At 51.6% G+C, this 14,183-nt stretch overlaps 2 protein-coding genes across 2 annotated transcripts; one reads left to right on the plus strand and one right to left on the minus strand.

The window, feature by feature from the left end:
- The first annotated feature begins 466 nt into the window (after positions 1-466).
- TICAM1 (TIR domain containing adaptor molecule 1) lies at positions 467-2,953 on the plus strand. Its single transcript, XM_026105881.2, has one exon. It carries the CDS (start codon positions 467-469, stop codon positions 2,669-2,671), a length of 2,205 nt encoding a protein of 734 aa, XP_025961666.2. The 3' UTR covers positions 2,672-2,953.
- A 4,602-nt stretch (positions 2,954-7,555) lies between these two features.
- Positions 7,556-11,822, minus strand: FEM1A (fem-1 homolog A). Its single transcript, XM_026105884.2, has one exon. It carries the CDS (start codon positions 11,554-11,556, stop codon positions 9,508-9,510), a length of 2,049 nt encoding a protein of 682 aa, XP_025961669.2. The 5' UTR covers positions 11,557-11,822; the 3' UTR covers positions 7,556-9,507.
- Between the last annotated feature and the right edge of the window lie 2,361 nt (positions 11,823-14,183).

A 14,183-nucleotide genomic window follows, 5' to 3' on the forward strand; every position in this document is an offset into this window, starting at 1 on the left:
CTGGTGGAGGTGAACAGTTGATATGAGCCAGCTGGACACTTGGATTTACCTAAATATATTATTGGTTTAGCAATTATTTTATAACAGTTTAGTTAACAATAAATGTGAAGAATTTACTGTTTGCTTAATAACACACTTGGAATAATGTGTGGAGCACATTTCAAACAAGCACCGGGACGTGCAAGTACCAAAGAGATGCAAAAATACTTATCTGCAGACCTTGCCAGGAGTCTCCCAGCCTCACTATTTCTGAACATCACCCTCTCCTCTCCTCACAGGTTCATCTGGCCAGTTCCTCAGGGGAGAGACTGTCCCTGATCCTGCGACGTGCCCCTGAGCAACGAGGACCTACTCCTCGTGCAGTACCTAAAGTACCATAAGGAAACAAGCCTTCGCTGTAGAGACTGTAATATGCTTTTTCCATCCATGCTTCTGCAGCACGTTGTCTGGAGAAGCAGCTGATGAGATGGCACAGAGTGCCGAGGTCCAGCCAAGCTTTGAGCACATTTTTAATATTCTATCCCAGATCCCAGAAGATAAACTCCTTATCCTCAAATATAAACTGAAGCACTTGATATCCAAGCCCAGCAGCAGATTATTGCAAGCCATGGTCCTGCTTACTTTGGGGCAAGAAGCAGATGCAAGAATTTGTCTGGATACTTTGAGGAATGACCAGGCGGCCCTATATATCCACAGGACCAGACTGGGCACTGCGGGAGTGCAGGAAGACGGTGAGGCTTTGCAGCCCCCGCAGCTGGATGCAGATGCCAGGATGCTTCTGGCACAGATCTACTCGCTGCTGGTAGACGAAAACCTGTGCAGTCGGGAAGCCGTGGTCAGAGCCTACCAGACGGCCATCGAGGCCTGTGGCACCAGCGGGAACCCCCCGCCGGAACCGCTGAAGAGCATCCTGGCCGAGGCCCGGGAAAAATGCGGCGCTGCTGTGGGCTTTGCCGGCTCAGGCGGCAGGTTCCAGACGACGAGATCGGACACGGGTTTTCTCCAGACCGCCAGCCCCAACCCTGTGACGCGAAGTTCCCCCGTGCAGATTGGAAGCGTGTCGGACCTTTCAGGCCCACGGACCTTGCGTTCCTCGGGGAGCCCGGCTTCTCTCATCAGTCGCTTTGAGATCAGTGAGTCGCCAACAGCCGTTTTCCGTACCCGGTCTCCTCGCTGTAACCAGGTCCCCCAGCCGAGCCGGCTGTGCGGAGAGCCCGCGAGCTGCGCTGGGGAGAGCGAGAGCCTCGGCCCGCAGGAGTCAAGCTGGGCCAACAGCCCCGATTCGCATCCCGCGCAGGGCGCAGCCGCCCGCGTCCCCAGACCAGAGAAGGCTCTGCAGGCCAGTTCCTGTCATCCGTCTCTCCCTGTTCCCGAAACCCAGCTTCCTACACCGAGTGCTGTCAACCAACCTGTCGAAAGTAGTGACATTTCCAGCACAGTGACAGCAGAACCTCGGGCACCAAAAGGCGGCACAGCCCAAAAGCAAGAGGACTTACCGACAGGTCCTCCCGATTCAACGGCCGCAGCGCACACTGGTCCCACCCACAGGTCTGTAGGGGATGTTTCAGCAGGCAAATCTTTCCACACTGCACCTCCTGTTTCAGCCTGTTCCCTTCCTCCTCATACCTCTTCCTTCTCCTCAGCCCCTCCTCTTCACGCTGCTCCTCCCAGCTCAGCATATCCCCCTCCCCTCCACTCATCCTCCTCTCCAGCCTGCCCTCCTCCTGTCCAGGCTGCAGAAGCAGCATCCACATCAGAACCAGATGGCGAAGAGAGAAAGTTCTTCACTTTCGTTGTCCTGCATGCTAGCGAAGATGTGGACATCGCCTGTCGGGTCAAGAAGCTGCTGGAAAGCATGGGGGTTCCCAATGGCGCCACGTTCTGCGAGGACTTCCTCACCGGTGGACGTGGCCAGCTGTCGTGCTTCCAAGACGCCATGGAAAACTCTGCTTTCACCATCCTTTTGCTGACCAAGAACTTCCTCTGCCAGCTGTGCATGTTTCAAACAAACTCAGCTCTGATGGAGTCCATCCTGCGACCATCCAAGCACAACTCGGTCATCCCCTTTGTACCCAGAGAGAACCCCTTGGAGAGGAGACAGATCCCCACCCTGCTGAGCGGGCTGGTGTCCCTGGATGAGAACTCCCCTGTGTTCTCCAGTACGGTAAAGAACACCTTTACGCCCAGCAAGATCAGTGAGCTGAAAGCCATGTGGAAACAGATACAGCAAGTCCAGGAGCAGAAAAGGAAACTGCAGCTGTATCAGGATCACTTTCAAACACTGAAGAACTTAGCTGATCTGAACCTCGGCTCCCTTCCCCAGGTGCCTCTGTCAGCAGTTCCAAATCTGGAAAGCTTACCGCTGCTTCTGGAGCAGCTCATGCCTCGCTGGTCACCCCAACAGTGCCCTTTCCCTATGTCTGTCCCTCCTGCCACATACCCTCCCCCCTCCACTGGTCACCCCATGCCTGCTCAGCTGGGTCCCTCTCCTTCCCAGACATTTTACTTCCCATCGGGCCACCACAATGTGATGCACGGTCCAGGAGGTGCCCCGCACCTCATCATTCAGCACGCTCGAATGGTACAGATTGGGGACCACAACACGATGCACGTGCAAACTGCCGCAGCAGGTCCAGAGGACAGCGAAGAAGAAACCGGTGAGAAGCCTTGATCAGAGACGCAGAAGTTCAGTCAGGGCCAGAGACATTCACACTTAATTCCTAAGCTAAATAATAACAAATCTCCTGGGACTGTTCTTATTATTGCACTGTGAATAAAACAAGGTATCACTTTCTTGGAGTAGAGGAGAAAATGACCTTTTCCTGTTGGACAAGAGGGGTTGCAGTATCCTGAGACTGTTTTCCTTGTGCTTATTTTCAAGTAACTGCCAAAACTACTTTCTTGACTCTTGAGGGCTACTTGAAGATTTTATAAATACATTTTAATTAATTCATCTGTGTTTCTCCAGTTCTTTCTTGTAGAAGTGGGGAAGGGACAGTCAGGAACACGTGGGAAGCTGTTCTGAATGCGTGTACCTCCGGGCAGGGAGCAGAGGCTGGGGATGGCGCTGGGACACAGCACACCTAGATCCTGTTTCAGAACCTGCTGCTGAGCCGTGTGAACCTGGCCAAGGCATCTGAGGGAAAAGTTTCCAGGGGTGCTTAGGGGAGTCACTGTGGCCTCCTGTCAAGGTGCTGAGCACCGTGACGTCTCCGTTTTCTTCTGGTAGTCCTCTTCTTCTCTCAGGGTTGCACAGTATCCCGTTGGCACTTAAAACCAACGCCTGCTTCGTGTGAACACAGCCTTCTCTGTGCTGCAGCCTCCCAGCAAGTACCACTTCCCCCAGCCTCTCACATCAGACCCAAAGGGGGACGTGAAACCAGCTTCAAAAAACCTCCGTGGGCCAGTAGGCCTCTGGGCTGAGGCATCAGAGATCACTTTTCTCAGTTTCCCTCTGAAACCACATAGAGAGAAGCTTTTTGTTGCAAAAGACAAAATTCCCATGTGACCCTAGAGCCACAGCTTTAAGGAAAGTATTTTTGTATTTAAGACAATTCTGTAAAACTCACAAGGACTGACATTGCACACCACATACAAGGTTAAACAAAAATCTTTAGAGTAAAGCTGCACTTAAGGAAAGAGTGACTTGATGGAAGTGGAATGGGAAATATGGGGAGAGACTCCAAGGAGGCAGAGGTTGAGTGCTCACTTCTCCAGTTTTACCTGTGTTTAAAGGCCAGAGGTGAGATCAGGGCCCTGCTACACTAGCTGTTATACAGAGAAATCCTTCCTACTGCGATTTCTCCATTTATTGATTTATGTTACTGCCTTCGAGGGAAACTTTTGACTCGAGTACTGGGCAGAGCATAACCGAAAGAGGGGAGAAAGCCCGGGAACACGGGAGGACGTTCTGCAGGACCTGGGCCACGGCTCCACGAGCCAGATTTCGGCTGTGCCTTTAACACGGGAGCCTTTCACCAGCAGGGCGTCCGACTCCTCGCTCTCCCTGCGACTTGCCTGCGGCTGCAGCCCTTCGCCCGCCCTGTCAGCAGAGGTCAGTCCAATGCCACCGCATGTCTAGAAATGAGACTGTTCCCTCTGCGGACCAGAGCCCAAGCAACAGCAGCAAACTCTGGAGTCAACTAACACGCTGATCTGGGGTCTGCCTGCCAGCTGCAGGGCAGGGCTTGCCCTACTCCTGTCTGCCAAGTCCTCACCAAGGTGAGACTAGAGGGCCAGTGTAACTGATTCAGGGGAAGTGACCCAGTTTCCCGGATTTCTCCAGATGTTTGTATGCTCGTGTCACTCTCAATACTTGTCCCGGCATGGTTCAAATCAGGAGGAGCCAGCATGGTCTGGCAGCTGAAGCACAGGACTCCCACCGGCTGTCCTGGCACCTGGGCTACACAAGCAGGGCACTCACCGGGTGCAGTTCTGGATTCCAGTCTTTGTCCAAGAACCATCCAAGCTTTATAACAAGCTACCGTTTAAGAAAGATATTAATAATCCTTGGAGAAAAGACAGTTCAGCCTGCATCAATTCCCTCCCAGGGAGCACTTTGATCATTAAGCTAAAGACTATTTAATCTTCGCTCTTCCTTTCCGGCTCAATTTCTCTCAAACTCTCTCTGCACAAAGCACCCCCTCCCAGACAGGTACCAGCCTACTAAATCAGCTACCGAGATATGAATCCCCCAACACTGAGGGAGAGCGGAACGGGAGTCTCTCCCATCTCAGCTCCTTAAAGGACAACAGGTAATGGTATAAAAGGGGACAATCACCTCCATTTGCCCTTTGCAACTGCTGCCTTTTTATTTTCAAGCAGGCCGAGCCCATCAGGAGGCACCGCGGGTGTCTGCTGGACCGAGCACCCTGCGGGGGACATGGATGAAAGCGAAGCTGGGGAGCCTAAGGCTCGGTGCACGTCCTGGAGCTCCTGGGCACCACCAGACGCAGGAACTCGGAGAGCTGAACTGCCCCTACTCTTAAATGGCAACAGAGCAGCAGCTTTCAGGATCACAGTTTTGGATTTAAATCTCCCCGTAGCTCCTCTTTAGAGGCCACAGGTCCTTTCTCATGATCTGCCTGCAGAAAATCTCTCTGCCTCCCTCTCGCCCCCATAAATCTCCAAGAGGCTTAGCTTTTCTTGGACCTCCTTGTCTGAGAACTTGCACAAGACACAGGGCTTGGGCAAATCAAAGTCCTCTCTGTCCTGAGCAGAACAAGAACCACATAAGACCACTTCTATTTAAGAGCTGCCATGGGCTGCTGGCTTCCAACTCTGAAACAGTCTGGCTTTTATTTTTAAGTTCTAAAGGCTCAGTGACAACGGATTAACTAATTTACTTTCCTACGGAGTCTGCTGGAATCCTCCAAGTGCTTGGATCCCTTCTAAGCACTGAGAAAGGCCCTATTTTCTCCCCTTTACGTCACCTGTGTTTGAATAGGTGTTGTGTTACTGCAATTCCTGTCACGCTGCAGTTGTTGCTGTGCAGCTACCAGGGCAATCCCTCCCCTTGGGAGATATCATACGCATCACTCCTTCCCCATCTATTCTGCTTTCTATAAATAAACATCAGGCAAAACTGACCGGTCAACTGGAAGCTGCTCTAGCTTGTGAACAAGCTTATCGCAGTCACATCAAGTTTGCTTGGACTGGAGGAAGGGAGAGGGAAAGACAGGGCAGGAGACTGCAAAACACTGTAGGTATTTTTTTAGCCTGTGTGTGGAAGGCCAAGAAGCTCAAAGGTTACCGGGAGCAACTTAAGAGCCACAGCCCTGTTTCAACCGCAGCAGTAGGTTCACTCATCCCACATTTTCAGGGAGCTCTCTGCTGCTGCAAACCCCGGGGAGGAAGCTTACCACTCAGGCCTTGTTTTCACCAGGAAAATGTGTATGTTGTGCTTGTGACCCCCTAATTCCTCTGTGAACTGCAGAAACGCTGACAGTGTCCCTATCTTTGCATTCCAGACCGCGTATTTGGTAAACAACATCCATATAAGATTAGCAGGCTCCAGAGAGCTCCAAAGATGACCCTGGAAGGGCGCTAGCAACTGGCTCCAGGAAAACCTTGGGTGGACTTCTCACTGCTTCTGCATTTCCAAAGAAACCTGTATGGATGCCTTTAATGTCAAGGGAGCTGATTACAGGTGTTAGAGAGAGTTTTTTTTAAAAAAGAGAGAGTAGAAAGCACCTCTCTGGTGTGTGTGTTGGAGGGAGATGGGGCAAACATCACAATCCCAGAAGCATACAGAACAGTTCCTGGAGAGCAATGCACTACGGCAGGATCTATAGCCATCCCAGTGAAAAAGCCTCCATGCTCTGTCCCAGATAATTGCTCAGATAATAAAATCATCACTGAAACATTTCACTGCTCCCCACAACTATCTGTTCTGCCCTGCATACTGGAGTTGGCCCAGACAACACCTACAATAATGACTGTTCATAGTAATTATGCCTAAATTCATGCAGTGATTTCTCCCACCCAGTAATTACCATCAACATTTAATTGCTGGGTCCTCACTGTGTAATTACAGGCTATTTATGCTCTGAAAAAAATTTAAAAGCCCTTTTCTATGACACAAAGCAGCCTCTTCCATGAGGCTTTTTTACACGATCAGATCCCCCCAGCTACCTGATCACAAGATCCTGGCTCCAGAGTTGCTCCCCATCCCAGCTGTGGCACGACTCCCTCTTCGTCTCTCCGCCCGCAGCAGTTCTGCGTAGGGGACGGCAGTCAGAGAGCACCGCAGCCAGGAATGGCCAGCCAGCGCCTCAGCCGAGAGGCTGTCCCCGTTCCTGTACCTGCCGCGACAGCTGCTCACCTGCACACCTCAAGACCACTAACAGCGTAGCATTATGGCAGGAGAAGCATCTCCCACGGAACTGCACACTTAAATGTCATGGTCACGTTTGCAAAAAAAACGGAAGGGAGCAACACTGAGGAATATGCCAAGAATGGAGCAATCAATGCAGGGCCAAACTTTCAAACACTCTGCGCATCCATGCACACCCATCCTCCCCAGGGAAGGCTGAGCACTTTTGGAAATCCATCTCTGCCTTACTGGGGAACTAACTCCAGTACCTTTAATTCTGCTGTCTGCTTTTGGCCACCCACTGACAGCTTCGGGGTTTAAAAACACAAGCTGATGGTAGCTACATTGCATCCCTCTTCCTGCTTGCTGTGCAAGGGCTGAGTTCATCATAGCACTTTAAACACAGAAGCAAGACAGTCAAGTCAGTACTGAAGCCTACAAACAGTCCCAATTACGTGTAACGCAGGTAGCATCTCCGTCAACAGGATATCATCCATTCTCACTGCTTCATTTACGTCGAAAGACAACGCAAAGTGTTTAAAGAGAGGTGTGCTTTAAGTGCCAGTGTTATCCTTTCTCAGGTGACAGTGTTTGCAATTGCAGTACAGGTAAACTTTTCCTGTGAGTAAACTCAGATGAAATGAAACTCTCTCCTGTGGATTGCAAAAGCCAAGTTATTTCCATATCCACAGATGTACCATCCCTTAGAGGCTTACCAGCAAAAAGTCCAAGGCACTTGCATTCTAGCAGCCATTTTTTTTTTATTATTTAAAGTTAAGAGCGCTCGTCAGCTCACAAACTAACAAATTCCATATCTGCAGTTTAGTTCAGATTTCAGCCAAAAGGAGAAAAAAAATAGAACATAGCTAAACTAACTCTCCACTTTATGTCTTGATAAAAGTTAAACCTCCTTGCTTTATAAATAAAAGTTATAGTTAACACTGCAAAAATGTAACGGCAGATCTACAGTATCTTTAACGGGCAGAGAACATTGGATTATCGAGGTTTATGGATATGCTGGCTTATAAATACATGTATAGAAGCTTCAGTAGCATATAGTGCATGGCTGTTCATCAGGGTTCTGCTCTCCCAGTCTTGACCTTTTCTCAAAGCCGAGAGGCAGCTGCTTCACCCTCAACTATGCTTTCCACTCTGCTCAGGCCAAGAAATGAGCCACAGGCTGCCAAAGCCCAGTCACTCCCGCTGCAAGATAAACTGCTGGCACAGCATCATGTTTACCAACACCAACTGTTTACCACCAAGAAGGGTTCTGTTAACGGAGGCAAATACCTACCCTGAGACTATGGATTTAAAGAGAAAAACAAGTTGGGTGCAGGTCCTAATTAAACAAAGGAGCTTGCTCAAACAGTAGCCAAATGAGATTTCAATTTCAATCCTTCAAGTAGCACCATCCTCAGTGAAATTGCAAAAAGAATCAAATGCCAAAAATCAGAAATTAACAACCCATTCCAGGAAGGTTTCCAGAACAGGATAATTCATAGAGCCCACTGGGTTGGTACTAATAAACCTTAAAAGAATAAGAAGGCACCTTTAACTTCATTTCTTCTTTGCTTCTTCCTTCAGACCACCCTCATGCAAACATGCCACAGACATTCTCTTGCTTTAATAACCACCCAAGCCACCCACGCTACAAGTACCTCCCATCCTGGAAGAGCTTGCAAGAGCACATCTGCAAAGATGGTTCAAAGTACATTGGTTTGGCTCCAAAACCTGGCCATATCCATTCTGTACGGTTCAGCTTGAGTTCTTGCTGAGCTCTGAAGCTAAAGGACCTCCATACGGGGAAAGGAGTTAACTTGTGCAGAATGGGCAAGGTAAGGGCCTGAACTCCACATGAGTATTTTGTTTTTAAGGTTGCAGGTTTTCTCCCCATTCATACAAACCAACACCTATTGAGGAAACTATATAACCAGAACTGACCTTACTATATCTTACAGGATTGAAGAAGTCTTGCAGCATAGATAGGGCCTGGCTCTAAAAGAGAAAAAATAACCCAGCTTTATGCACAATCATTGAAATCTCAGGCCTTTAACACCACTTGCTACTTGGCCAACCAAAGAAAAAGGAAAAAAAAAAGAAAACGAGTCCTCAGCATACCCAGCCCTACTGTCATGCAAGGCAACTACCTCAGCAGAGCACAAGCCACTCGGCCATTATACTCATGTACCAAATCTGTAAAGGGGGCAGGGGAAGAATTAGTTGGAAGATATTTTATTCCTCACTTGTATTCCTATCTGTTCAGTACTTGGGATGGTAAGGGCTAGAGCACGTGTGTTGTGTAGCTGCTCCAAAGCATAACAGCTGAGTTAATCCAGCACTAATGGGAGCGGCAGAAGGTCCTGGGGATCTCCATTTTCCTTCCTCCTTAGGACAAGATGTCTGGCATGGGAAAGGGCAGGGGCTGCAGCCTTCTCTGGATACAGTGCACTGGAGATATCTGGTACCTGAAGATGACAACAATGAGGGACAGCCATGAGCTCTTGAGCCTTCTCCTCCTCCCCTACCCCTGCACGTGTCGGCTTGATGGTGACAGATGAGGACAAAGCCTGCAGCCCGTCTCAGCACAACGAAGGCCTTCAGCACCTCGACAAGGATGGCCTGAGATCTCAGGCTGCACTACCTCTTTGGGGTGAAACGAGATGGGAAAGGCTGGGGACTTCAGCTCTCCCGCTCTAGTGCAGTTCTATGAAGGCTTCCAGCTCCTCAGGGATGAAACCCTTGTAGGGAATCTTGTGCTTGTCCAGAGCGCGAGCAGCAAGGCACTGGAGGGTGATGTAGTTGAAGGGCTGCATCATGCTCTTGGTGAGCAGCTTCTCATCCAGCAGCTCATATGCAGTCTGCTTGAAGGCATTGGTGGCATCCATGTGGGCTCCAGCCTCCATCAGGGCACTCATGATCAGCGGGCAGTTGTTCCGGGCAGCAACATGCAGTGGGGTGTTGTTGTCATAGTCACGGCTGTCTGGGTCAGCCCCGCACTCCAGGAGCAAGTTCACAACGTGGAGCGATGGGAACTTGCCCACTGGGTAACGTCCCACTGTCGTGGTATCCTTGTCCACAGCCATATGCAAAGGAGTGAAGCCATTCTTCGCCCGGGGGCTGCACTTTAGCAGGCGGTAGATAGTCTGACGCTTCTGGTGTTCCTGCTCTGGTGTGCACTCCACCTTCTCCAGAAGGAAGACCAGGTGGAGGATAATGGCCAGCGTCTTGGTGAACTGCGCCGAGTCAACTACAGGGTCTTTGCCATGCACAAGTGCCCTCTCCACCTCCCGGACCCCTTTGCTCAGTACTCCCATGAGGTCAGAGAAGCCCAAATGGGTAGCTAAAGTGCCTTTGGAGCGGTCCTGAAGCACATAAGAGAAAAGCTCAGCAAAGGAAAGGAAGCTACTGGCAGTCATAGGGCTGAGAGGCTCCAAGTTGCCTTGCTGCATGTCCAGAGCATACTTCCACAGGTTAATGCAGCGTTCAAAGTTGCCAGAATCAGCATAGACCGCCCCTCGGTAACGGATGTAATAGGAGGTGTCTGGGTGAGAAGGACCCAAGATGCGCTCTCTAATCAGCAGTGCCTGCATGCGCATCTCATCTGGGTCAGTGATCAAGGCTTCCAGTTCCTCCAGAGAACTCACTTCCCGCGAGTAGTCATACGCTAACACCAGCTGCCGGGGCTCAGGTTTTGGCAGGTACTGCCCACCCTCACACCGAAGCTCCATTGCCCTTCGCCAGTACTTGTGGGCTCCCAAAAGGTCACGTTTCTTATCCACAAATGTGGCACCCAGCAACTCCAGTGCTTCCACAGCAGCTTCTCGAGTGCAGAACACATTAGGGACCTGCTGATCATCCTGACTGCAAGATGAGGCACAACATTTCTCATGCCCCTCTTCAGCACAGCGCTGAGGAGATTCCTGGCCACCACTGCCGCACCTCTGATGACCCCCACCTGACGCACAAGTCCCGTTCTGATTCCCTGCAACCTCCTCTTCCTCCTGCTGCAGCCTGCCCTGGATGAGGTACTCTACAATGTTGGTGTGACCAGTGACACTGGCAGCTAGCAGAGGAGTCATGCCATAGCCATCCTTCTCCATGCGGGCTTTGGAGCGGAGCAGGAGCTGCAGGATCTCCAGGCTACCAGACTCGGCGCAGTCGTGCAGGGCAGTATTCCCCTTCACACTCCGGCGGTTGACATCGGCCCCTTTCTCTAGCAAGTAACGCGCAATTTCCCGGTGCCCTTTGTAGCAAGAAATCATCAAGCAAGTGTGTCCATGCCGGTTAGCTACTTCCAGGTCAGCGCCGCGCTCCCCTACCAAGTAGCGCACGATCTCCAGGTGCCCGTCAAAGCAAGCAGCCCGCAGCGGCGTGGAGTTGGTCAGCGTGGTCTGGTTCACCGAGGCGCCGTGATCCAGCAGGCTACGCACCACCCCCAGGTGCCCAGCAGCAGAAGCCGCCCACAGCGGCGGGGCCCCCTCGATAGTCTCCCCGTCGAAGTTGACGGAGCCTCCCTCCTCCACCCGGGCGCCGCAGTGATCCAGCAGGTACTCCACCACCTCCAGGTGCCCGTGCCGGGCGGCGATCAGCAGCGGGGTGCTCCCTCCTCCGGGGCCGTCACCCCCGCCCGGCCCGGCCGTCAGCGCCTCCAGCTCCTCCCGGCTCCGGCTGCCCAGCAGCTTCTGCAGCAGCTTCAGCTTCCCATCGCGGGCCGCGTTGTACACGGCCGTGCGCAGGTCCATGGCGACGGGGGCCGCGGCGACCGCACCGGCCACCTCCTGGCCATGGACCGGCTGCTCCTCCAAGCCCCCAGCTCGGCCCGGGGCAGCGGAACGGCGAGGGGCGGCCGCCGGGGAAGCGGAGCCCTGCGGGGCCGCAGGCGCCCAGCCACCGAGAGACCCCCTCACCCCGGCACCAGCAACCTTCACTCTCTTCGCTCAGCCGCCATCTTAGGCTGTAACGCGAAACAAAATGGCGCCCCGAGCAGGGCGGAGGGGGCGGGGTGGGAGGAGGACGCTGGGAAGTGTAGTTTAGCCCCTCGCCCCTGCTCTGGCCGCCGCCGAGGGACGTGCGTCCCCAGCCTCCATTTCCCAGCAGGCAGCGGGAAAGCCGGGGCCGCCGGAGTCCGCAGGAGACGCTGGGATCACGCGCGGTGCCACCTGGGAAATGTAGTCCTAGCGCGCCCAAAAGGCACACCCTTCCCGGGGAACCCGGGGGGGCGGGACCGCATTTCCCAGCGCGCCCTGCGCAGGGCGGCCGCCGGCGCGTCACCGCGGGGGCTCCTGGGGAGGGGAGCGGGGTGGCGCCTCGGGACCGCGGCGGCAGCTCGGGGGCGGTTCGGGGTCCAGGGACGCGTCCCCTGCTCGGGCGCTCGAAACGGCCGAGGCGAGAGCTGGCCGTTCCGCTTTCTCCGTCCCTGCGTCCCGGCCGCTTCCCGGCCCCCCGGTGCCGGCGGGCGAGCTCGTGCAGCAGCGGGGCCCTCCGGGGAGCGAGAACCGCCCGGGGCCGCGGCCGCCCCCGGAGCCGGGCAGGCGGGTGCTGAGCGGGAAGAGGGGAGCTGCCCCTCGTGCCTGGGCGCCCTCGAAAGCCCGGGGAGGACGAGCCGAGGTCTCCGTCTCTGTTCAAGGCAGATAGGACCTTTTTTTTTTTTTCCTTACAGCTTTACAAGATGAGCAAGTTTCATCTGAGGTTTTATTTTCATTAAATTCCTTGAAACGACCGAAGCTCAAAATACAATAGTTGTGCAGTGTATTAGTGCATGAGTCTGATGTATTTTAAAAATGGGAATGCAGTGATTGCAATGAATCATTTGGTTTTGGTAAAGTATTTTAAAGTTTACAGCTTTCTCTGCCAAGAACAGTGTTGTCTTGAAGTAGTAAACACTATGTTGTGTATAGCAGTGAACATGAGTTGGCTCCCATTGATCCCTGCCATGTGACAAGATGTACAACTTTTTCCATTCCTGAATTAAAAAAACATGATTGGAATAAGGAAAAAATATTTCAGGCAGTAAACAGCCTAGCTTAAATTAGCAAAGCTTTAGTTACTGGATCCTATTTTTAGGGCATAAATTCAAATTTAAGTGGCTCTAATCTTCATGTGGGGAATTGGCACAGAGTTTCTCCTGTTGTGTTTTATTTATAGCTGTTTCTTCTCCTTTCCAGGGAAATAATATTAGCCTCATTGTTTCCATTATTATTATTCTGTCCATCATTATTATTATTCAGTCCATCCATTTAGGTCCTGTCTGGAATTACCTAGGATTATCCTGCTAATGCATGTTGCCTTCATACAGAATATCGTTTTTGTTGCTAAGAAACTGCTTTTGCATAACAGACAGTGTGGGCCTAATTTTCACTTCAGCAGCTGTTAAAGTCAACGGGAGCAGCAGGTGCTCAGTGCTCCTGAGAGCCAGAGCCAAAGCGTCCGTGGCAGAATTCCCACACAAGGTCTGACTGCACATGTGACTGTGTCATCCGCGTGTGCCGTGCGCTCAGAGCCCGAGCAGCTTCGCACTTGGAGAGAAAATGAGCAAAGGTGTCTGAGCATCTTGGTGAGTGCTTGTTGTGCAAGTGCAGTTCTGGTATGCCAAGACAAGGAAATTGGCTCTGTACACTGCGATACACTTGGTATGTGAGAGTATTTCTATGTTCCTGGTGCACACACAGATGTGTGAATATGCACCTAAGCTCAAAGCTGAAAGCTGTTCTCGTAAGTAAACAGCTGTCAGCAGAGAGTTTGGGCACACATGGTCCATATTTAACATTACCATGCGAGCCTTCCTCTCTGTGTCTGTGTGCAAGTAGCTAATTATGTTTGAACACCTAACAGCTGATGCCTGAATGCATGAACAGGATGTATGTATGTATGTATGCGTGGCTGTGTGCATGGGTATATGTAAGCATGTCTGTATCCATATGTATGAATATCCCACGCGTGAAATCCACAGCACTTGGGCTGTTTTATGTTGCAGATTGAGGCACAGACACAGAAATACTGACATTTCCTCTTCCCGCTGTCTCTTTCATGTTGCTATGGTGATCAGATGCGCTCACACTTTTATCTGAAGTATCTATTAACTAAAGCTTCGTAATAATTTTCCTTCCTTGCAATGCGTATGGAATTCACAGGAACACCAAGTAGGCTTTTTAGGTCCCATACTTTCTATCAGAGCCTGCTCCCAGTTCCTGGATGGGCCATTGGAAACATCACAGGGTAGAAACGCAGCTGATGAAAATATTTTTTCCATGAATAAAGAAATTGCTTAGTAATAAGAAATCTTGAGCATGAAGAGCACAAGGACTAGGGTCACAAAGGCTTCTCACTATAGATCCAGAGGCATGAATATGAAACAAAATTGAGCCTCTGT

Source organism: Dromaius novaehollandiae, chromosome 25, assembly GCF_036370855.1.
Source record: "Dromaius novaehollandiae isolate bDroNov1 chromosome 25, bDroNov1.hap1, whole genome shotgun sequence".
Taxonomy (NCBI): domain Eukaryota; kingdom Metazoa; phylum Chordata; class Aves; order Casuariiformes; family Dromaiidae; genus Dromaius; species Dromaius novaehollandiae.